This window comes from Arachis hypogaea, chromosome 14 (assembly GCF_003086295.3).
Source record: "Arachis hypogaea cultivar Tifrunner chromosome 14, arahy.Tifrunner.gnm2.J5K5, whole genome shotgun sequence".
In the NCBI taxonomy this organism is placed as follows: Eukaryota; Viridiplantae; Streptophyta; class Magnoliopsida; order Fabales; family Fabaceae; genus Arachis; species Arachis hypogaea.
This window is the reverse complement of record NC_092049.1, coordinates 16,375,255-16,400,171: the sequence shown is the minus strand read 5'-3', so window position 1 is coordinate 16,400,171 and position 24,917 is coordinate 16,375,255. Positions and strand designations below refer to the sequence as shown.

The window sequence follows — 24,917 nt, the reverse complement described above, 5'->3', positions numbered from 1 at the left end:
CTAATCATAATGATTTCCATCAAATCAAAGTCAAGTTCTCTCTCATAGTTCCAAAGCTAGCATATTAAATTTGAAATCCATTTTTAGCAAGCAATGGAATCCGTTGGAAGCTTCATGGATTCGGTTAATGCATGGAAGCATTAATAATTTGGGCTTGGTTGCAATAAGGATTACTCTTGGCCCAAATAAAAGCATTTGCTTTCCTGATGTATATTGGATTTAGATCAAACATGGGAAGCTTACTTTTGGGCTTGTAACAATGTTAATCTAGCCCAATAAATCATTACAACAATTCAGCCATATATCATTGAATGTTTTTGAATCAATGCTGATTTGGAAAGCAAATTCACACTTGGGCTGCAGCATTTTATTTTATTTTCGGCCCAATTCAGTTCCTGCATTACAAAATTATTAATTAGCATATAATCAAATAACATTGTATTAATAATTTTGTAATTAGATATTTTAACAATGTTTGTTCATCACAAAAATTAATTTGGAGTTTTCCAAACTCATCATATAAAATTTTTAACTTTCTATCCTCCACTACTATTTTTATATCTCTATTTTAATATCTTAACACAAACACTAAATACACTATAAAATAGTGTTTGTTTTCAAATACTAAAATTAGAATTAAGAGATTGTGATTTAGTATTATATTTGATAATCAGAGAGGCAAAATTAATCTATTTTTTAGTTCTACGTTTTACGTTCATTTTTTCTATTTTTTATTATTTTAATAATATATTATTATATATAGAATTAGATTCTATTTTATACTCCTCAATGTACTATTTTCTTCTCATTCTATTAACTGAATATATATATTCAGTTAATAGGAATAGGATGAGTAGAATCCATAAAAAATACTTATCCAAAAAAGTGATCTAGAGACTGAAACTAAAATTTTAATTCTAAAACACAAAATTTTAATTTCTAAAAATAAAAAAAATTAATAATATTTTTTAATAATATAACTAAAAATATTTTAATAAATATTCTTATTTTATATTTATATTTATCTTAAATTAAATAAAATACTAAAATATAAATTAATCTTACATATTTTATACTAAATATAAAAAAAATTAATTTAATCTTAATCTTCCGATCTCTATTTTTTAATTTCGGTCGCTAAGCCTCAATTTCTCTTGCAAATCGACCCTAAGTGATTTTGGTTCCCTCTAAACAATAACAGGGGAGTGGATTCTCTTCAATGAAGAAAAAACTGGATAGTATCAATTGTGATTTTTTATTTTTCATTATTCTCTCTCTCATATTTAATTTTAACCCCATTTATAAAGTTAATAATGAGAGATCACACTGCATTTCCTCGAGTATTAAAAAAACTGAAGAGAATACATTTTCCAACAATAAAGTGCAATTTTATTGGATTCAGCGCTCTAGTCTTGTGCCAAGTGTAACAAGTTGATTTCTTCAATTTTTAGTTTGACAATTTCTAGAAAATGTTCTTTCAGATTTTCCTGTCACTAATGCGTATCCCAAAATTCTTTTCTCTAAGAACACAATTGTGTGTTCCCGCATCATATTAATTATGCTCATAATCGAATATCCCTTAATGTTGCTTATGAATTTGTTTAGTTTTTTAGCCTACAATTATTACTTAATTATTCTTTTAAAATGGACAACCTTTTTACATAAACCTATAATTCAGTAATTTTACGTTGAATATGTAATTATCATGTGAAATGTTTATACAGCACAAATTTCAGAGTCAAACACCAGAGTCAAAATAATCACACAGAAAACTTTTATTCTTAGCAATATCATTTTTACATATGGCTTCATAATAATTTATAGACTAAACCGATAGGAAATCCATCACGCACGAAATATATAATGAAAATTATATTTGTATATCACGATTTAGTATATGATTAAATATTTATTTCTCTTATGATCGCCAAATATATGACTTGAGTATAATTCAAGCATATGCCTCGGGGTTAGCAACAAGATAGGCTTCAACAACCTTAAAGACAGCCAAAGATTCCTCTTTAGAAGCCTTGATATCTTCCTCTTTGATCTCAACACCTTGTTTGGGATAAAACTTGCTCACACTCTTGGACTTGCAACCACCTTCAGGAGTAGGCTCAAATTTTATGTCATGTGACACTGATTCAGCCTTGTCCCCCTCAATCACACTATAGCTGTATGTGAGATTCTCTTTGTCTATTGCATCAATTCTATGCTTCAAGTGTTTGGTTTCAGAACCTGCATTCATCAAGTGATCGCTACACCATATAATTCTTGAATCAAACGTTTATTATTATTATTAGGCCAAATTAAAAGAGTCCAGTTATATATTAGTAATAATAACATTATTTGATCATTTAAAACCAATAATAATGATGTCGCATTAAAGTGAAAACGGTCTTTATGTGAAGTTGATAATTAAGAGTCTTTAGAAGATAATTTAGTCAAATCAACTAATGATTCTTAGCTTAGTTATCAATTTTAGAGAAATTAAAACTTTAAAATGATTTGTGGACTACTACTGATTCTATTATTCTATATGTGTACATATTTTATTTCATTTTAATATTATTAAAATTAGACAATTATTTCGATATTTTTGAAAACTAAAAAGTAAACTATTATTTTTTATGTATTATTGCATAATAGAATTATTCTGCATACTTTTAACATATGAGATAGTTATATATTTAACCAATTTAACACACAGCTAAATTTTTAATAAAAATAAATTTTTAGAATACGCATTAAATATATTTTAATTTTTTTAAATCAAACAATATTTTAGATTAATATAAAAAGAAAAAGTATATATTTATTATACAAATAACATTTCTGACGAGATAATTTTTGAGATTTTTAAATTTTAAATATTCAATCCCAAGGATAAATCGGATGATGTCAATGTTAATATATATATATATATATATATAAAATAAACTAGCCTTGAACAATGGTTAACTCCTGAATAGATCCTGGACCACCATCGCCCTGAACAAGTTGAATGTTCTTAATAGCCTGAGGCATGAGCTTGGGAATGAGATTCTGAGCATCAATGATCAAAGCCTTGAACATTCTCTTTGCTTCCACACTGCCAGTCACCTCATCACTAATTGTCAGAGGATCCATCTTCTTCCTTAATTAAGATAATTAATAACTCTCTTAATCTAATTAAAATAGTGTGATAGATGATCGAGAAGATGACATAGAAACAACAAAGGTGGAGTCATGTATTTATAGATGGTAGCTAAGAGCACATGATATTGTTCATTATTATTTTGGTGTTCATCATGGTACCTTTCAACCACTTAGATTGCCTGAATTATGAAGGGTGCATGTCCCATAATTATTACCAGCATATGGTAGGTGTTCATTTTTTATATGGCGGGATAAAAATAAAATTAGATAGAAGACTTTTAACATAAAAAATTAAAATTATTATTCGACCAAAGAATCTGTATTTTAGCGACGTTTTGACCGTCAATAATATAATATTTTATAGTAACGTGTATATATTAGATTTAAAAATGAAATTTAAAACACGATATTTAAATAATTTTTTGGTTATTTCCGGTATTTTTGGTCCGACAAATTTATCGTAAATTAAAATTCTATTTAAAAATTTGTTATTGGCCAATAAATTACATAAGATAAAATTCGAATCCCTAATACCAGAAACGGATTCAGGAATTTTAATATAAAGGGCCGAATTTTAGATAAATTTTTTAATTATTTTTTAATATATTTTTTATTCCATAAAAACAATTTAAACATAAAATATAGTTATTGAACTAGTTTTTTAAAAAATTTATATATAAATTAAAAAGATTATAATTTTTTTTCATAATTTTATTTTTAGCATAACAGCTATATAAAAGAAATATAACATTATCAATAGTACATTATGAAATTATAAAATATCAATAATTTATAGCGGATTTAGTTAAAAAATTATCACATATCTTATTTATTAAAATTAATTCTTTCAAAAAATTTAAAAAATTTATAAACAAATTATAAACTATTAATGATGTGAAAGATACAATACCTTTATATATAGAATATCTTTATAAATTTTTTCTTTTAACAACGTAAATTTAAAAGAAAAATGAATATCTTTTTATAAAAAAAGAACATCTAAAATACACAATGTGATTACCAAAATATAACTATAGAAGTTATTATTAATATTTTATATAATAATATAAATATTAAATATGTTAATATTAAAAACAAATAATTTTTTTTAAAAAATAGATATAGAAATAATTATATAAAAACTAATTTGAAAAATACAAAGAATTGAGAGTATGATATTAAATTGGTTAAGTAAAAAATATTAGTAAGTTAAATTATTGAGACATAAATCCATTATATAGTGAAAATAATACATATAAAATTACTAAATTATATAATATTTTTTATTTCTGTAAACACATATCTCATATATAAATATAGTCTCTTAAAATTTTGGAGGGCCAAATTTACCACTCGTCTCCTTTTAGATATGTCTCTTCCTAACACTTACTTAAATAGATTAACAAATTAATCACTAGATCAACTAAAATTAATTATTTAAAAAATTTGAATAACTACCATAGATTGTATAGTTATTTAATAAACTAATTAATTAAAAAATTTGTCCTTTTAATTTCTCCCCAAAAAATGCTCAAACTTAAGGAATTTTCTTTTATGACTTTAACTTATTTATATCCACCGACTCACCGCTATTATAAGTATATATGAATATTGTGCAAAAACTTTAAATGAAGATGCTGTATTTCTATGTGACTATAATAAAGTTGAAAATTTATTTGTTGGTGCAATAATTCATCCTCCACCACTACTATGGATTATCTATTCTTGACATAAACCAGGGATTGAAACTTTTATTAGCATGACCATTTTAATGAGGATCTGTACGCATGCAAAAATAGGAGTTGAAACTTAGTCCTATTTAATTTAATGGCCGAAATATGTGGTTGAGGTTGCCATTATTATTTTTTAACTGCATTCTTGTGTCCATCAGGGAATCTTCTTAATAACTTGGATCGGAAAAGCCTAGGAATGCTTCTACCTCTGTATGTGAATTGTGAAGAATGATGCTATCATTATCATCATATGATTCGGATGTGGAAATGCTTAATACATATAATACAGATAAAATAGAACTTATAAAATGGACACAAATTAAGGCAAAAACAAATAATGTGTGTAATATTATGAACAAAATACTCTTATTAGGGATACTTTTTCGGCATGTATGTTTATGTAATATAATTTTAAAAAATACTTTATTTTTTAAAATAAAATTAAAAATAATTTTAATAATTAAAAACACTTTTTAAAAATTTATCCAAATATAAAATAATTTTTATTTTTTTAAAATAAAAATAAGTTTTTATTTTCAAAAGTCAATCTAAATTAATTCTAAATAATGTTAATTAGTCAATTATTAATAAAATTTACTAATTTTAAATTAAACAAATTAAAATAAATTACTTGTATTAAAAGAATTTCTACTAACATAAATTTACACTTAAAAACAAAACTTTAAAGTTTAAACCATACAAAAAACACGGTATCTCCCAAGTCAACAGGTCAAAGACTAATCTGTCGTGGATTTAAACTTTATTTAAGGATTGTCGCTAGCCAATGAATTGCTGCATATATAAGGCGGAATTCCAACCCCACACTTGCTTAAACTGACAAGACCAACTCAAGTTGGTTACCATACAAATTTTTTAATTGTAACAAATGAAAAAAAGAAAGAAAAAAGCGCCATGAAAATTGGGTTGAGCCTGATGTATTTGCCTCAAAATTGAGTGAAGCCCAACCCATTATTTATTTTAGGAAATTATTTTTCTCTTGAATTTTTTTCTGAAAATTTTCCTTCATGAATCATCACTACCGCTGCTTTGTGCTTTCCCTCCAAGCTCCAACCTTCAACTTTCAAGGATATACGTCAACGACGTCGCTTCATACAAAACCCTAATAGTGACCGTTAAAGACGCTGCTGCCGTGAGGAGCGAGGAAGAGGAGGAGTAAGGTGCTTCACTCCGCCGTCAGAATGGCAGATCCCGCCAATGACTTCTCTCAATTCGGCATTTCCGTCATGGTAGGTACCTTTGCCATTTTTTTTCGATTCATTAGCAGAAGAACAAATTGAGCGGTGTTGTGGTGTTTTTCAGGAAAAGGACAAGCTTGTAGGAGAAGTAGTGCGGTTCATGCTTTTCAAAACTCATCAGAACTCTGGTTGCCCTGTTAAGAGGGAAGAACTCACTCAACTCGTGACCAAGACCTACCATCAGCGTAACCTTCCAGCTTACGTCATCAATGAGGCCAAAAACAAGCTTTCTTCTATCTTTGGCTATGAAATGAGGGAGCTTCAGAGAATCCTCCCTTCCTCCAAGTCCAATGCACGCTTCTCCCAATCAAGTTAGCCTTCTCATTTTTAGAATCTTACTTAGCATAGTTCTGTTTTGATTGTGTTCTTTGCATGGCGAAGGAGTTCAAGGAATTCTTTTTCTTTTTAATAAAAGAGCAATTTTGTAAAGGGGTTTGTTTGCTTTGCAGAAGAAAAAATATCGGGAAAAAGTATTATTTAGGGTCTAGAATTTAAAACAAACAAAATAATTTTTAAAAAAAATTTGGTTGATGTTGGATGAAAAAAGTTGGTCTAGCATCACTTTTTGCAGAATTGAGTTGAGCCATGCCCTAGATGGTACCTTGCTAAAATTGAGCTCAGCTTTTTAACAAAGGAGCCTACTTCTAAAGCTCAAGCTGTCTCACTTTAGGTCGGGTTTGTTTGTATTGAGAACCATGATGGGACATTGAAATGGGGTTGAATTGATTGTATAATGATTCATGGTATGTTGTATCACTTGTGTTTCTTGATTCTGGAAATCTTTTGTGCCAACAAACTGTGTCTTTCGTTATTTTTTTATGGGTTTGCTGTGGATCTGAATTTGTCATCAGAGTTTAATTCTTTGGTGTGTCGTTGAGATCAGTTCACAAACAGTTGCTACCACCATGATTAGTAAGCCTTACTTGATTTACAACTTTTCTAGTAATTGATCTTTATCATCATCCGTGTACTCTTGATTATCTTTAACCAGTTGCTGCCGCCATATTCTATGTATATTGTATAAAGAATACTTTGGACGACTGAATTCTCATGTATTTTTAATTAGCAGTGCATAGGGTAGAGCCTAGAGAATGTGTGGTGCATATAGATACAAAGAAAGTAATTCTTTATCTCTTTCTTTTTTATAATTGTTGTGATCATTGTGTATTTCTAGAGTGTTCTGAGTTCTGTGTTTTATGTGCTTTTAGCCTTTGTGCTTCCCTCTAATTGTTGTTGTGTGACTGCTTTCTTTCAGATGTTGCGGATTCAAAATCATATATTCTTGTTAGTCAACTTGAGCCTCAAGTATATGAAAAATATGTTGTAGATGTGAATGCTGCACATCTTTCTGGTTTCACTTTTGTCATAATTAGTATTGTTTATCTTGCTGGTGGAAAAATTACAGAAGGTATGTTAGCAGATTTGTTATCATTGTGCTCAAATTAAATATCTATACATATGCATGTGGTAACTTATGGAATTCACTGTGCCTAAAATCTGAAGGTTTTTCTCTTCAAGCTTTTATTGTTGTTGGCTTAGAATTTACCATTGTAACTCTACTTATGTCTTAACATTATCGGGTTCCCTTGTTGAGAATATTGCAGAAGTTTTATGGAGCCAAATGAGAAGGATGGGTTTGAGTGAAGACGAAGGAAAACATCCTGTACTTGGAAACATTAAGCAAACATTGGAACTGCTTGTTCTGCAAAGGTTAGAACAATTTACCATGTGGGTTTAAATTAAAAGATCTGTTGCATTTTATGGCACCTCTAATCCTACTAAAAAACAACAAAGTAATGCCTAATTGTCCTTTTTTTTTTATTAAATTGGGATAGGTATTTACAGAAGGACAAAGTGAATGGTCCTGAAGGCACTACTATTTATTACGAGCTTGCTGAGAGAGCTTTGGATGAACCAATTAACAAGAAGATCAAGGAATATGTAGCTCAGGTAGTGTTATGGAAATCAAATATGCAAGTTTTGTGGTTATGTCTTGTAGGTCCTTAAGGAACTTATAGGTCCTTGAGGAAAATAAAGTACCAAGTAAGTTTAGAAAAAAATTGTGACAGACTTAATAAGTCATCGATGAAAAAAATAACAAAATAAGTTCTTGAAGAATTGAAATATTGGACTTGTTGGTCTCTGAAAAATTGCAATATTGGACATGATTCATCTGTCTGTCAAGAGTCTATAAGTCTACTGTTGTAATTTTTCAACGACTTGGTATTTTTTTTTATCAGTACTTGTAAGTCTATAACAAAATTTTCTCAGAAACTTACTTGGTACTTTATTTTTCTTAAGAAACTGTAAGTTCATTGCAAAATTCTTCAGAGATTTATTTGTCTTATTACTCTCAAATTTGATATAAATCATCAAATGTTTTATGACTTTCCTTTTGCGTAGTTCTGGCTTAGTATCAGTGCATGCTTGCTATTTATATTATTATTGTTGCATTGTTGCTGAACATAGTTGTCAACCTCGAGAAGACAACTAAATCAAATAGAAACACTGTTGTTTTAATGTGTTTCACTAAAAGTTTACTAAAAAAATTGTGGATTGCCTGATATGTGAATAGAGTACAGATGATGATGCAAATGTTTGATTTAGTTAAAGAAAACCTGGTGAATAATATCAGCTAATGTTTCGAAATGTCAAATATCTTGTTGATTTTGAATACGCTTGTTCTTGCAACTATGCTTCACTGAAAACATGACGCTATTGCAGATAGTCAAGAAGGACAATATTTCATAGGGTTCTGTGAGAGTTGTTCGCTCTTCCAGCGCCTCCATTGAGTTATATGCATTGAAGGAATCTCGGTTTACATTTTGCCTCAGCAAACTCTGCTGAATGAATGTATGTATGCATGGTAGTAAAAATGCTTTACTTTTTGGGGTAAATAGTAAAATGCTTTTACTTGCTAAATGCACCATGCTCTTTTGGGTAAATAGTAGGTTTTCAGTAGTTAGTTACAATTTAGGGGTGAAAATTTCATTACTCTGCATGATATTTGGCTTAGTTTGACAAGGGGCAAACTGATAATTTTGCGTGACCTAAAAGAAAATGACAGAATGCAACATACTACTAGTAGGTTTATTTAATTAAGTTTGTAAATATCTCCATTCTTTTGTGCATTATTTATTTATCAAAGATTTATATTTTTAATTTCATGATTGTGTGTAGCTTGTTGGTATATGGCGTGGTCTTAAAATGTGATATTTTTTTATTTCTTAATCTAAAAAGAAATTAATTTCAAACTTCTTTTTTCATTTCTTTTTTTTTATTTATTTTCCAAAATATGAAACATTATCCTAAAAATAAATGAATTTGACAAGTTCATAGAAGATCAAACCCAACAAGGTCACATGCAACAATTGCTGTTTCCCATTTTTTTATATGAATAACGTGAACTCATTCAAACACCTCTCATAACAAGAAATGCAATAATACAAAGGCAACAATATTGAGAAATAGAATCATAGCTCATACTGATCCCTCAAATTATTGGCAGGTAAGTAAAAATAAAGAAAGCAACATTGTTGATAGTAACTGAAAAGACTAATTAAGGGACCTTAATTAAGTTAATTATTTGTAGTCAGGATTAGCCAAGAGATAAGCCTCAACAGCCTTGGTGAAGGCAGCAGATTTTTCCTTTCCAACATTGAGAAACTCCTCAGTCAATTGTTCATCGCCTTTGGTATAATATTTGTTTATGGACTTAATAATGCATCCTCCATCAGCACTTGGCACCAATTTGTACTCATTTGAGATCTTCTCCAAGTTCTCTGGCAACACTGTCCCTTCAATTATGCTGTAGTGGTACACAAAGTTCTCTGCATCAAGTGCATCTACCTTGTGCTTCACATACCCTACATTCATTCAATGTTACATGCACACTAGCTAGTGGTTGTTGCATATACTACTTAAAATACTATTCTATGGTTCGAGGTAATTAAGACTTGGTAAATAACTTTAAGGATGCATCAATTTATTTATTTATTTAAAGTACCAATCAATGTAATGCTCAAAATATTCTTAATTCGGTATTATCAGGCACGGACTCGCATAGGGAAATGGGGGGCACTTGGCCCCATTGACATTTCAATTTTTTTTTTGTTATATTATACCTATATTAATGTTTTTGTTATAAATTTTAAATGATCTACTATAAATAAACTGAACTTATTTACTCAATTTTAAATTTATTTTTTATTTTTCTAGCATTTTGATTATTGATGTTATTTAAACTTAGTCTTCTTCTATTCTTAAATCTTAATCTTTACTCTTTATTCTCTTAAACCCTCTTTTTAGTTTCTTTTCAAATTATTATTAATATTGAAGTGAAAAGAAAACAAAATAGTAAGACACCAAATCCCCCATTATTTATTAATTTTATATTTTTAACTTTTTTATTTCTTATTTAGTAGTTATTTTTTCTTTATTAAAAGATAAATTGTAAATTTTCTATGTTTTTTATATATAACTTTTTATGACTCTATGTATCTTCTAATTTCATTATTCTTCTTTTTGATATTTTCAATTACAAATTTTAATTTAATCAATTATAGTTTAGGTATTAATCTAATTTTTTATTCTTTTCATGACTTTATATATTTTATTTTATTCTCAATTTATTACTCTTTATTATTTATTTTTTTTATCTTTCGTTCTAATTTATGTAATTATATTGCATATAAATTTTTCGAATGGAAGATGATTGAATAATTGTTTAGTTACATATATAAAAAGAGAGACATTCAATTAAGTTAATGATAAAGCAAATATTTAACATTTTTAAATTATGAAAACAAGAAGAAAAGTACTTTTAAGATTTGAAGAAAAGAAAATTAATGACTAATATAATTTTTTTTGTATTTGAATAACTAATGTGTACTTTTATTTTTTTATTATAGATTAATATATCTTTTAACAATAATACGGATTATTTTTGTCTTTAACATAAATTTTTTGGATTTATCAATAATATTATATTATATATTTCTCATTTGACTTGAATATGACATAAAATTAGATTAAAAAATACCCTCAACAAGAGTGAGCTTCTTGATGGATCCAGAGCCTCCATCACCTTCAATGGTTTCAGCACTCTGAATGAAACCTGGTAGAGCTTTCGGCCACACATTGCTATAGTCCAAGACTATGGCTTTGAATAGTTTTGCAGCCCCTACTGGAGAACATTGCTTACTTTCGGAGGTGAAAATTCCCATGATATTTTTATTTTGGAAGTTAGCTTCTAAGAAGATTTAAAACACTAAGTAAGAATTTGTTATTTTTTGCTTTGAAAGTGATGCATGAAGGATTGAGTATATGTCAATATTTATAAGGGTTTTAAGGTCTCCCAATAAATAGTCAACTCAACATTTGGTCAAACTATCTGAATTCATACGAAACTTAATGGGAAACACAGAGAGAATGAGAGAGAGAGTTAGAGAGAGAGAGTGGGTAGAAAATACAGAGAGAGTTAGAATTAGGAATCAGATCAAGAATCCTTGAGTTTGGAATAAAAAAGAGTATCGGTGGTTAGAGAATGAGTCGTTTTCAATTTTTTTGGATAATCTCCCAGAAAACATTTCGATGAGAGAACTGTTTCAGTTGTTCAGTTGGATTGGACGCATAAATGATATATATCTATCACGTAAGCAAAAAAATTGTAATTTGTACATTTTTACGTTTATATAATACACTACAAAGGGAGGGGCATTGAAGCCTATAACAGAAATGAATCGTATGAAATTGAGAAGTAAGGTTGTGTTTGTCGGAGAAGAAAAATACAGGAGAATGTAGATGCGAAGAACACGAAGAAGTTACAGTCAAGAGGTGGCAATCGAAATGAAATGGTACGTCAGCCGCAACGAGAACGAGAGGAAGCCCAGAAATCCCCAGCTGCTCTCAAGATGTGAGAAAGGATTAAAAGGACCAAGATCCACATGAAAATGGGTGGGCGAAGAAGTTAGAAGTGGCTGTAGCGAAAGAAAATTGGTACTGTCTGCAAAAAAAGTCTAATAGGTGGAAGACGACGGCTATTGATTTTAGGTCCTTAAAGGATATGGTTGCGAAGAACTTGCCTCAAGTTATTCAAGTACGTGAAATGGGAGCGTATAAAACTCTTTTGACTTTTGACAGTCTATTAAATGCTGAAGAGATATATATGTTCAAAATGAACAGCCTACTACAGATATTTCATAGTGTTTGGAGGTGAAACGAGTAGGAAAAAAGTGAATATTGAAGAGTGTGGTTAGAATACTTTGGAGTTCTGTTACATGCTTGGTCAGTGGATACATTTAAGAAGATACAGGGTCAATGGGGGGAAGTGTTTGGGTGTAATAAAGCAACGGAATCGTGTATATCATTCAGTGTCGGCCGTGTACTTATTGATACGTGTGTCATGGATGTGATCAACGAATGGGTCCATATCATAATAGGCACCAGTGGCTTCAACGTATTGGTAAAAGAGGTGGGACGGAAAGTATATGGCTTGCAATGTGACTTGGAAAACGTGGTTGATGATGTTGTAAGATGCAATTTTTGTAAAGACGAAACGACAAGGGTATGTGATGATGTAGCTATAGGGTCGAAAGGGCTAACAAATTAGATAGCTTATGGAGACCTAGCAGCGACAGTACTTACGGAGGTATTACGGGAGGAGGTTGAAGATGATGATAGATTAGTAAATTCAGAATCAATTTTGAATGAGTGGAGTTATGACCATTCAAGGCTCCATCAAAGAAAAATGATAACGTATCAGTCAATTTACGGTGGTATTGAAGGTTTGGCAGATTTTGTGGGATATGAAGAGAGTAATGAAGTGGATTCTAAGCTTACTATTCCGTGGAGCTATAATTGTAATCATAATGGGCTGGTAAAGGAGGTAAAAAAGATATTAGTAATACAGTTATTATTCGGGCCCCAAATGAAAATAAATATAGCAAGGGTGATTTAGGCCAAGATGGCCCAAGCTCTTTAACAATTGAGAAGGGCGTTGCTGCTTGCTGTATTGGCTGGGTCCGCGGATTCCGGGTCGGGTTGGTATGGTTATGGAGTCAGGAACCAGGACACACGATGCTTTAATGTTGCCAAGGAACCCTCGTGAATTTGGGAGCGTTGGCGACGATTTTGGGGAGGAAGGAATGTGCATTGGATGTTGCCGGCTAGTGAACTCCGACGGGGATGAGTCGCGGCATCAGTTGGGCAGTGTAGTGGGCACTGGCTTGACGGAGGTTGACCGTGACTCCCGCGCTAGAGAAGGACGACTTGAGAACAGAGGTGAAGCCAACTCGCAGCGAACTTTGGTCCAGGGAGAAGTGCCACGATGCTTCATTGAGGCACGAGGGAAAGACGTTACTGACGGTGTTCGGGAGGTTGGGAGAGGGAGCTACATCGTGTTGGAGGGTGATTGTAGATCTGGAAAACAGAATAAATGGGTTGATGGGGCTAAGATGTTGGTTGTGGGGTTACAAGTGGAAGATAATGCCAACGTTGGGGCTAACGACGAATACGATGATGGAGCTAATTCTGAAACCAATGGTGGAGCTAATGAAGAGTTAGATAATATAGGCCTGGAAACCAGTTTGTTTGATGACAAAAGTCTAATAGTTCAGAACGACGGAGAGGGTTATGGTGACAGAGAGAAGCATTTGCAGGAAGAAGGTTATGCCAATGATGATGACATTTGTGGTAAGGAGCATTCAAAATCGGATGAGGAACTAATGGAAAACAAAAGGACTTGGGAGTTAGTTAAGGAATCAGGAGCAATGCTATATAATGAAGAAGATGACATTGTGGCTATTCTTCAAGAACAGAATGAAGAAATTGCTTAGAAAAGAAGATTGGCAAAAACGGAAGGCTAAACAAGATGGAGCAGGCCCAAAACTCACAAAAAGGTATGTAATAATGTCTTAAAATGATTTTTAGTTCATGGAATGTTAAGGGATTAAGGGGTGATGGAAATTGTAGGATGGTGAAGGACCTCAGGAGAAAGCACAGGTTGAATTTGTTAAGCCTAGTTGAGACTAAAAAGCAGATAGTGACAAGATTTGATGTGTTGAAAATTTGGGAAAATGGTGCAGGATGGGAGTATATGGGGTCTGATGGTACATCTAGTGGGCTGTTATTAATATGGGATGATGTATGATTTAAAATGAGAAATTGTTATCAAGGTGAGAGATGGTTGTGTGTTGAAGGGGTGTCAGAGAATAATATTAATTGTGCTTTTTTCTTGGTTTACGGTGCGCATACTCGAGATAGAAACTTGTTATGGGGGAGGAGTTGAGTTACGTAGTTGGTTTGTGTCAGGGTCCCTGTTGTTTCTTGGGGGGACTTTAATGAGATTGTATAGGTGGAAGAAAGGCAAGGCACTGATAGCTTACTTTTGTTAGTGGAAGATTTCAAGAATTGGATAAACGACATGGGTTTGGTGAACTTGCCGATTACTGACCGAAAGTTTACATGGTTCAGAGGACGCTCCTATAGCCGTATTGATAGAGCTCTAGTAATCTTGGAATGGCTTGAGAAGTTTCAGGAGACTCGCTTGAGAGGTGGTCCACGGGGTCTGTCATATCGCTGTCCTATCATAGTGGAAGATAATTGACTAAGGGACGGGTCGAAGCCGTTCTGAAGTCTAGAATTGTGGTTTACACATGAAGAATTTCTAAGATTGGTTAAGGAGGAATGGATAGAGTTAGGAGAGGTACAATTCACCGATAAATTGAAGACTTTGACGGTTCCTCTGAGAAGATAGCATAGAGACAATTTTAGTGACATGTATAAGAAAATTACGAAGTTTGAGGAAGAGATTAAGAAGATAGATGACATAGTGAGTAATGGGGATTATGATGGAATGGTGGAAGCAAAAAGGCGGGCGCTAGTTGTATGCTGTGAGAAATAGTATGTGAGGAAAGAACTACATTGGAAGCAAATATCGAGGTCTAGGCATGCGAGACACATGGATAGAAACACGAGATACTTCCATAACTTAGCTTCGGCGAGAAGGAAGAATAATAGGATCGATACTACGGTTTTTAATGGAAGATTGATAAATAATCAAGCTAGAATTAAGATTACCATTAGGGAGTTTTATAGGGATTTATATCATCAAGAGAAGTCTCCTATGGTGGGTTTTAGAGATGGTCTGGTGAAAATGATAAGTGAGGAGGATGCTTTGGCTCTAGAGATGCTATCGTCATCTGAGGAGGTTAAAGAGACAGTATGGTATTGTGAATCATCCAAGGTCTTAGGTAGTGATGCTACAACATGAACTTCATTAAAAAGTGTTGGGATGAAATTGGTGTTGGATTCACCGCAACGGTACTGGACTTCTTCCAATCTTCCAAGTTACCGGCAGATGCTAATGTCACTTGGGTGGCATTGGCTCCCAAGTTTACTGAGACTAAGAAAATCAAAGACCTTCGTCCGATTAGCATGGTAGGGTGTGTGTATAAGGTAATATCGAAGATGCTGGTTAGGAGAATGCGAGCAGTTATGCCAGGGCTAGTAGGCGAGACGCAGAGTCCTTTTGTTAAGGGTTGGAAGATACATGATGGGCCCTTATTGCGTGCGAAATGGTCTAGTGGATCAAATTGAGGAAGAAGCAAGAGGCAATAATAAAGTTATACTTCCAGAAAGCATATGATAGAGTCAAGTGGAGTTTTGTGGACCTTGTGCTTCAAAAGATGGAGTTTGGACAAAGATGGAGGGGATAGGTTATGGAGTGTGTCAGTACGTGTTCTATGTCAGTGTTGATAAACGGCTCGCTTTCTAAGCCGTTCAAGATGGAAATGGGCTTGCGACAAGGTGATCTACTGTCTCCATTCTTGTTTATTCTTGTTGTTGATGTCCTACATGGGATGATTGGAGAGATTGTTAGAAATGGTCGCATATCTCCGTTGTTGGTTGGGAGAGATCATATTTAGTTGTCGCTTCTTCAGTTTGCAGATGATACTATTTTATTCTATCCACCCGAGGAAGAGACCATCAAGAATTACAGGAAGCCGCTTCGTTGCTTTGAACTGATGTCAGGTTTAAGTATTAATTTTGATAAATCAAGCCTGATTTCTATTAACTGTGACGAGCAATGGGTACAATATATGTGTAGTGTGCTGGGTGGTAAGAAAGCGACTCTTCCAGTTAAATATTTGGGTATCTCGCTAGGAGCAAATTCGAGGTTGGTTAAGACTTGGAAGCCTATAATAAACAAAGTGGAGGAAAAGCTTAGCCTCTGGAAAGCCAAGACTCTCAATAAAGCCAGTAAGTTAGTGGTTATCAAATCTGTGTTAAATAGCCTTCTGGTTTATTATTTGAGCTTATATAAGATGGCAAAGAGTGTCGCAGAAAAACTGATTTCTTTGCAGAGAAGATTTCTATGGAGTAAGGAGGATGGGAGGACTAGTATGGCTTTGGTTAAGGGAAGTGGTTGAGGCTCTTAAAAGGTTAGGCAAGTTGGGAGTTGGGGATGCTATGATTCTCAACACAACTTTTCTGTTTAAGTCGTGGTAGTGTTTTTCTAAGGAAGAGTGTCCGTTGTAGAAGAAGGTGTTTTACTCATGTAATAACCTGAATCCAAATGAACTTCTGTCCACCCAAGAACTACCTGCCAGGGGGTCCGTGGAAGGATATTTGTCAGTTACAATTTATAAATCAACAAGTTAGACAGAAGTTGATTACTGAATTGTCTATGGAGGTTGGTGATGGAAGAGGAACTAGATTCTGGGAGGATGTTTGGCTTGTTGGAGGTTCTTTGAAAGATCATTTTCCAAGACTCTTCTCAGTTTCAAACCAAAGAGGATTGGTAATAGGGGATTGTGGATTTTGGGATGAGTTTGAGTGGATTTGGAATTTCCAATGGAGGCGAGATCTGTTCCGATGGGAGTTGGATCTAGTGAACCAACTATACGATACTTTAAGGCTGGTCAAACTTGCATATAGTAGAGAGGATAGAGTTGTGTGTGTGAAAATATGATAAACAAGGTATTTTTTTACTAACTCATTTGTGCAGATGTTGCAACCGGAATTAGTCCCGGAGGATGTAACAAGCTAAAGCTTTACTAGGTCAATATGGAAAAGACTAGTGCCATCAAGAGTAAAGTTGTTTGTCTGATTTGTATTGACTGGCAGAGCCAGTACGAAGGAGAGACTGAGTCGGTTTAGGATTATTAACCAACAAGATATTTTATGTGTTTTATGTAATGAATGTGTTGAAAATGGTCACCACTTGTTTTTCGACTGTAGTTTTTCTTGGCGGGTATGGTGTGCATGGCTATCATATGTGGGTAGACAATGGTCTTATCCGGGTACGTTGAAGAAACATTTCCTAAGTTGGATTGAGATATCAAAGAGGAAGGAGGAATGTAAGAGATGAATGGTGTGTTTTTGTACGATCATCTGGAACATATAGTTGGAAAGAAACAGAAAGATTTTTCAGAATAAAGAAAAAAGGGTTGAGGAGATAATTAATATGTCCTTTCTGAACTATAAGGAGTGGTTAGGTGTAGACCCCTTTTATTGTTGATGGCTATATTAGAAATAACAAGGGAATATTTTTTTTGTTCGCGTGCTTTTTTTGTTTTCTATTTATTTGCTTTGTCTATTTTTATCTGTACTATTGTCTTCTGTGCTCTATTTATTGTGTTGAATTTTTCTCTAAAAAAAAAAAAACTTAATAAAAAGACTTACTAGCACTATCGTATTTAAAACTATCAGATATTAATATTAATAAGGGTTAACCACAAAAAATACCTCCGAATTATTCAAACGCTGACAGAAATGCACCTGAATTTTACTATCGACAAAAATACTTTTAAATAATTTTAAAATATAACAAAAATACCCAACGGTAAATATATATTTTCAAAAAATAATTTAGAGATTGAATTTTGATGTGATTTTTTACAAAAATAATTAAAAAATGAGATATTATTATTTTTAAATTTTGATAATTTTTTTCTAAATATATATTTTTTTTGTGATTTTTTAAAAGTATTATTAGTTGTTAACAAAAAAATTACAAAAAAAATATATACATAACGAAAAATCACCAAATTTTAAGGATACTAATATCTCATTTTCTTAATCATAATTACAAAAAATTGTATCAAAATTCAATCTCTAATATATTTTTTGAGAAATACATATTTAATGTTAGATAATCTTGCAAAAAAACTAACATTAAATATGTATTTCTCAAAATATATATTAGAGATTGAATTTTGATGTAATTTTTTGCAAGCATAATTAAAAAAATGAGATATTATTATTCTTAAAATTTGGTAATTTTTTGTTAAGTATATATTATTTTGTAATTTTTTAAAAGTATTATTGGTTGTTAACAAAAATAATTATAGAAAAATTATATACTTAACAAAAAATCACTAATTTTTATGTATAATAATATATTATTTTTATAATCATACTTGCAAAAAATTGCATCAAAATTCAATCTCTAAGGTATTTTTTGAAAATATATATTTACTGTTGGGTATTGTTGTTGTGTTTTTAAATTATTTGAAGGCATTTTTGTCGATAGTAAAATTCAGATGTATTTTTGTCCGCGTTTGAATAATTCGGAGGCGTTTTTGGTGGTTAACCCTAATAAATATCAGTTTTAATTAATTTAAAGAAGTCATCTACTAAGTTAGTTAAATTATTCAAAGAAAAGAAATTTAGCTAAGTGATAATAGGGTAAGTGAATCCGGATTTTTAAAATTTAGGAACTTTTTTAAATTAATTATATTATTTATATATTAAAATCAATTAATAAAATTAATTATTAATATAAAATATATATTAAATATAATATATACATAAAAAATAAACTAAATAGTATAATATTTGTACATAAATATATAATTATTAATTTTGGTAACTAATTTTTATTTTTAAATAAAAGTTTTAACGTTTCACCCTAGTAATAATAGCTTCGTAAGAAAAAGCAAAGGGTTTAGAAGAAATCGGTTTAGGTTACAACTATTCGTTCACGGAACAAATTTTCTCACAAGATTAATAGTGTAATCAAAATAAAAAATATTAGTTGTATATTAAAATTAATTATTAATGTATTATATATAAATATATGTGTAATTTAATTTATTTTTAATATATATTTTATATTAGTGATTAATTTTGGTGTAATATATTTTTTTTTACTAAAATTAAAAGGACTTAAATTTGCAATGTCTTAAATAAGTATAAAAAATTATGTAATTTGAACTATAACTTATTGACGTTTACATATACAGTATGATTGAATCTAAATAAACAATAATCATAAAAACGACGAATAGAACAGATCATAAACTCGTAATAATCACATGTGGAAGCAAGACTTTGGGGGTGGTCTAAGGTCCATGATCTACTGGACCGAAAAATCAATCGGCCATATATTCAACTCTGGTAGACCAGTTATACTTTTTTTTCCTTTCCTTTACGTTTAGTTTTGTATTAAGCGATGAACATAAGTTAAAAAATTCTATATACCAACCATGGGAAGATTAACCTTAACCTATATATTATCCAATAGGAGTATTTATGGGTCGGATAAAATCGAATTTGTCCTAATTTAGATCCGACTCTAAATATAGACTGGATCTATTTTTTAAATCCTAATTCGATTCTAGACTTAATGAAACTTAAACATTTTCAGGGCACAACTATACCAAATCTAAACTGAGTGAAAACTGAATTTTTAAAACTTTAACAATAATTTATAAAATAATAAACTTATAATTAATATGACATAATATTAAAATAAATTTAAAATATATATACATTTTTTAGGAGTCAAACCATGCACACCCCTATCCAATAATATTGTTAGGTTATTTTATCATACAATATGTGTCTACATTTCAAATATTATTTTTATATAAAAGTTATCTTGTTTATTTATTGATATATATTATTTATATTTCTTTACTAAAATGATGAACTGTAAAATAATAAATTTGTTCCAGAAAAATAATTAAATTATAATGAAAATTAAAATTGAAGTCAGCTATAATTATATTTTTATTCGTATTTTACTTATAAATGTCAATCTAATTTAACTATATTTTTTTATAAAATTTGATTATAATTATTACTCAATTTTAATTATATTATTTAGATAATTTGATTATATTGTTTATAAAGTTTAAATATAAATGTGAATAAGTGATTTTTTATTTTAACGTGTATTTCGGTATGGATGATTTTTTTCCCAAAATTATTGATAATACTTGTAATTTTAGACGTCTCTTTAATTTTAGCCTAAAATTCATACTCATTCACAATTGCCAGCTATATATATCTCGAAAGCTAGAAATTAAAGATTCTCTAGAGGATGATCCACAAGGACTCTCTATGGACAAGAGTGCTATATAGCATGTAGAAAGTAGAAACCACTCTCTATGTACTGTTTACCAAACTGAAATATGGGGTTGTTGCATGGCTTTAAAATTGGATGGGATCTGAGAATCAGGAAAATTAAATAACAAAAAATGTATCGACTTATTTTGAAAAAATATTTTTAAATTTTGTTATTTATAAAAATATTTAAAAATATAATAAAAATATGTTTGTGAATTGAGATGTTTTATATTAACCAAAAAGAATGATCTGACAAATAAAACTTTTTATGTAGTAAGTGAAATTTTAATATTGATAAATAAGTCAGGTCAAACTTTTCCGTTAAAAAAACAGATTTTTAAACACGATTCACTATTTTTTTTTTATATTTTAAAATTATTTAAGAGTATTTTTGTTGATGACAAAATTAAAAAATATTTGTATCAGCGCCAAGATAATTTGGGTGCATTTTAAATAGTTTATCTGAAAATTTGTTTTGGAGACAAACTTACTCTCAGTTTGCGAGGTGTTAAAGGAACGAACCAAGCTGGAGAATCACCCAAAGAGAAATACAAGTAGAGAGTGGGAGTTTCACTTCTTAGATATGCCTCCTGTAGATTTAAGGAAAGTCATTGATGATGATTGTAGAGAGGTTTTCTTAAACTCCGATTAATTAGTGTCACATTTGTAGTTTGCTTTTATCTTGGACTTTTAGCTACTTTTTCAATTTAACCATCTTTTTTCTTACTGTTAGAACATTTGTTAATTTCTAATATTTATATATATAGTATTTTTAAGATACTATTTACACACCACAATTAGTTATTATATATTTATTATATAAATATATATAATTTAATTAAATTTTAATATATAATAATTTTATTATACCCTTAACATAATTGATAATATTTATACTTTCACTTATACTCCTAAAAAAAGTTTTAAATATTTTTTTAATAATATAAATTATTAATGCTCCATTAGAAAAGAAATAAAAGAGATAATACAATTAGTACCTAATTTTATTCACCAATACTTTTGTAAAGATGATATGAATTTTTGCATAATTTTGGTAGGAAACCAGCTTTTCTGTACCCAACAAGCAGTTAATTATTCCAATCTTTTATCATTTTCATATTCACTAAGATGAGTTGCTGAGTGAGAGAAGCAGAAGAACAGAGCAAGCTAAGTGAAAATAAATAAAGTAGAACTGAGTAAAATCAATCCAAAAGCTCAAAACACTTTGATCAATCAAACTTGAGAGCTTATTACAAGTGACAAGAAGGCAAATCCAACCCCAAGTCACATATACAAAGACTCATATCATATGACACAACAAATTACAAAAACAACCACCAAACATAATAATAAACTTTTTTTATTGTTTACATCAATCAACCAAAAGCAACTCTCTCTCTTTTTTCTTTAAATATATTTATATTACCATTATTAATCTCTCCATCTTTCATCATATCTTAAGAGACATAGGGTAATAATAAACACTCTAGTTGGACAAAACATAACCCTCAATAGCCTTGAAGATTCCTTGGCTCTTTTTCTTGACATCTTGATGAACTTCATCAGGGAGAGGAGCATCACCCTTGGTGTGGAATGTAACAGAGACCTTGATTTTGGATCCACCATCAGCAGCCTCGAGCTTTGTCTTGAATGAAACTTTCTCTAAGATCTCTTGGAACCCTGTTCCTCCGGATATTGTGTAGTCATATGTATAGGTAGCCTCATCAATTGCATCAATCTTGTGTAGCACATAACTAGTTTTCCCATCTGATCAATATTTCATAATTAACAATCAATATTACTTTAATTTTACTTAATTATTATATCTATTATGTTAATTACATAGTAGGCAATAACAACCATTTGTTGTATTGTATTCTCAGTTACTTTAGTTTTATCCAAGTTGAGTAAAAGATTCCTTACTTGGATTTTTGTTGGAAAATTTTCGGAGGGGAAACTCTTTTTTTCCTTCTATATTTTCTTTACATTAATGGACATCTCAATCAATTTGTTAAAAGATGCAATAAATTATAAATTAACAAGCTATCTCCCAACTCAATAGTTCAAAAACTAATTTGTCGTGGATCTAAGTTCTATTTAAAAGTTTAGAGTTGGCCAATGAATTGTTACATGCAGAAGACGGGATTCAAACCTGACACTTACTTAAGCGGACAAATAAACTGACCACTCGACCAACCCAAATAAGTTGACCACTCACTCAACCAACCCAAGTGGATTTAATAATAATATTTGATATAGACAAAAACACCACCTTGCCTATTTCAATATTTTTAGATTTTTAACTATAAAAAATTTCCAAACTTGTCCTATAATTATATATTTAATATATATTAAAATTAATTTTATTAAATTAATTATTATATATTATATACATTTATATATATATTAATAAATATATTTTTAATTAAATAATCAGTTGTGAGAATAAATAATAAATTTATATAGTAGAATAATAATTTTATAACAATATAATCAAATTTTTTTTATAAAATAAATAATACATATTTTTATACAATTACTTAATAGTATCGATTTTTTTATGTAAATATAATATAATCGTATATTTATTAAGACAGTGAAGTTCAAAAAATTGAGAGTATTATGTTATAGGAAGAGTTTTAAACGTTCTTCAAATATCCGTGTTGTAATTATCTTAAGAGAAGTGCGAGGAACGATTAAATTTTGTAATTTGTAATTATTAATTAATTATTATTAATATTTTTAATAGTATAAAATTATATTTAATAGTATAAAATTATTTATTTTTTGTTTTTTATTAATTAAATATTAACTAAATTTTAATAAAATTACGTGTCTCTAGATTTTCTCTTATTTAATCGTTAATTTGAATTATTAATCGAAATAACGATTAAGGAAGTTTATATATGCGAACCTTCAACAGCGGTAACCTTCTTGACAGTTCCAGGGCCTCCGCTTCCTTCAACGATTTCAATATTCTGGATTGCAGGAATCAGCTTTGTGGTGAGTTCATCGCCGTCTATCACGGTGGCTTTGAATAGTTTTGCTGGAGGCACCGGTGAGGTTGACTCCTCTTCAAAAGTGTGAACACCCATAACTATATGATTGAGTGAAGAGGGTTGAGAGAGTATTCAACTTCTTAATTAGTAGTGAGGGTGATGCGGTTTGTAACAAAGCAAGAGGTGCTATTTATAGAGACTCTTTTGCACTTTGATTAGCTTAGAACAATTAATTAAGTTCACTATGGCTCACTAGCTAGTTGCAAATTGGAATAATAATAATAAGGTGGCTGCTTATCTCATCAGTTTAATGTATTGGGACAATGTGAAGTGGGATGGGGGAAAACAAACAAGACCCCAGAATTAGTCAAAGTAGACGGATTTATTTTAAAATTTAAAGTTGTGTAATTAAAAAAATAAGCAATAAGGCTTCTAGACGGTGTATGATGTGTTGGTTTTACATTGACAAGTGTTCAGCTGGCACAAATTAAATTAATGAAGCGGTGGATATTAAAATATCATTTTCATGTGACTTCAATATATCGAGTTCATCCTGAAGTGTAAGAATAATTGGTACGGTAAGGAGTTATATATTTTATTACTGTGGAAAAAAAAATATATTGATAATGAATAAATTGAAGACATGTGTTTGGACTATGTTGAAAAGATACTTAAAGTGATCCAAGGAAAATCATCAATGAAAAAATTAGATTGGCCGAAGATGTATATCGAAAATAAAGATTTGTAATCGAAGTAGTGGAGAGATCAATAATTGAGCCAATTAAAGATGATTATTATATTATTTTGTGGTAGGAATAGTTAAGTTTATTTTTTTTTTTTTTAAAGTTAAGAATTAGATTCGAATTCGAGACTTTTAAGTGAGGATGGAGAGACTATACCGTTTGAGTTATAATTTGTTGGCTTAAGTTTGGTTTCTTTATACGTGGAGCACGTGAAGGAATTATGATTGGTTAAAAACGACTATAAATAGACATAGTTTAAAAGGAATAAGAGTTGAAATTCATTTTTAGAAAAAGCTCTCACAACATCATATCCCCATATACTTTTGATTTTGCTCGAAGTTTATTTTTTCTGTATGGTTCCTTTCAAAATCTTCCATAGTTTCATTTTAATTTTCCTTGCAAATATTTTTCTGCAATTTATTTTTTTCGCAGTTTTTTTCTTTCTTTCTTTGATTTTAATGAATTCAAATTTTAAAGTTCTTTGATCATGTCAAAGGTGATTGGTTATTTTCTTTAAATTTAATCATTTACTTTGTTTTTCTTATCTTTTTCATTTCAAATTTTATAGTTTGTAGTTTCTGTCTTTCATTTCTACATTTTTTCGTTTCATCACTAGTCCAACATGAATCTTTGATGCACAACTAAAAACTGGAATCTTTAAAGAGGAGTAGGTTTCTCTCTCAAATCATTAGA

At 30.3% G+C, this 24,917-nt stretch overlaps 4 protein-coding genes across 4 annotated transcripts; 1 reads left to right on the top strand and 3 right to left on the bottom strand.

Moving 5' to 3' along the window:
• Positions 1-1,751: 1,751 nt before the first annotated feature.
• On the bottom strand, positions 1,752-3,242 carry LOC112741692 (major allergen Pru ar 1). Its single transcript, XM_025790763.2, has 2 exons — positions 2,946-3,242; positions 1,752-2,238 (listed from the first exon to the last, which is right to left on the bottom strand). Exons 1-2 carry the CDS (start codon positions 3,127-3,129, stop codon positions 1,952-1,954), a joined length of 471 nt encoding a protein of 156 aa, XP_025646548.1. The 5' UTR covers positions 3,130-3,242; the 3' UTR covers positions 1,752-1,951.
• A 2,460-nt stretch (positions 3,243-5,702) lies between these two features.
• On the top strand, positions 5,703-9,294 carry LOC112741691 (uncharacterized). Its single transcript, XM_025790762.3, has 6 exons — positions 5,703-6,118; positions 6,192-6,438; positions 7,383-7,535; positions 7,732-7,837; positions 7,963-8,077; positions 8,852-9,294. The coding sequence occupies exons 1-6, from the start codon at positions 6,071-6,073 to the stop codon at positions 8,876-8,878; spliced, it is 696 nt and encodes a 231-aa protein (XP_025646547.1). The 5' UTR covers positions 5,703-6,070; the 3' UTR covers positions 8,879-9,294.
• Positions 9,295-9,490: 196 nt separating this feature from the next.
• LOC112741693 (nodulin-13) lies at positions 9,491-11,456 on the bottom strand. The gene is made up of 2 exons (XM_025790764.3): positions 11,169-11,456; positions 9,491-9,993 (listed from the first exon to the last, which is right to left on the bottom strand). Exons 1-2 carry the CDS (start codon positions 11,350-11,352, stop codon positions 9,710-9,712), a joined length of 468 nt encoding a protein of 155 aa, XP_025646549.1. The 5' UTR covers positions 11,353-11,456; the 3' UTR covers positions 9,491-9,709.
• Positions 11,457-21,679: 10,223 nt separating this feature from the next.
• Positions 21,680-24,248, bottom strand: LOC112741690 (ABA-responsive protein ABR17). The gene is made up of 2 exons (XM_025790760.3): positions 23,397-24,248; positions 21,680-22,249 (listed from the first exon to the last, which is right to left on the bottom strand). The coding sequence occupies exons 1-2, from the start codon at positions 23,575-23,577 to the stop codon at positions 21,969-21,971; spliced, it is 462 nt and encodes a 153-aa protein (XP_025646545.1). The 5' UTR covers positions 23,578-24,248; the 3' UTR covers positions 21,680-21,968.
• Positions 24,249-24,917: the final 669 nt, after the last annotated feature.

What these genes read in the sequence shown, in the direction of transcription:
- LOC112741690 (XM_025790760.3), bottom strand. Translation starts at nt 23,577, where the DNA reads ATGGGTGTTCACACTTTTGAAGAGGAGTCAACCTCACCGGTGCCTCCA. An exon ending in GAAGGTTACCGCTGTTGAAG is followed by an intron (nt 22,250 to 23,396) that starts GTTCGCATATAT and finishes AATATTGATCAG; the next exon opens with ATGGGAAAACTAGTTATGTG.
- LOC112741693 (XM_025790764.3), bottom strand. Translation starts at nt 11,352, where the DNA reads ATGGGAATTTTCACCTCCGAAAGTAAGCAATGTTCTCCAGTAGGGGCT. An exon ending in GAAGCTCACTCTTGTTGAGG is followed by an intron (nt 9,994 to 11,168) that starts GTATTTTTTAAT and finishes GAATGAATGTAG; the next exon opens with GGTATGTGAAGCACAAGGTA.
- LOC112741692 (XM_025790763.2), bottom strand. Translation starts at nt 3,129, where the DNA reads ATGGATCCTCTGACAATTAGTGATGAGGTGACTGGCAGTGTGGAAGCA. An exon ending in GGAGTTAACCATTGTTCAAG is followed by an intron (nt 2,239 to 2,945) that starts GCTAGTTTATTT and finishes TGATGAATGCAG; the next exon opens with GTTCTGAAACCAAACACTTG.
- LOC112741691 (XM_025790762.3), top strand. Translation starts at nt 6,071, where the DNA reads ATGGCAGATCCCGCCAATGACTTCTCTCAATTCGGCATTTCCGTCATG. An exon ending in AATTCGGCATTTCCGTCATG is followed by an intron (nt 6,119 to 6,191) that starts GTAGGTACCTTT and finishes GGTGTTTTTCAG; the next exon opens with GAAAAGGACAAGCTTGTAGG. An exon ending in TCAAGGAATATGTAGCTCAG is followed by an intron (nt 8,078 to 8,851) that starts GTAGTGTTATGG and finishes ACGCTATTGCAG; the next exon opens with ATAGTCAAGAAGGACAATAT.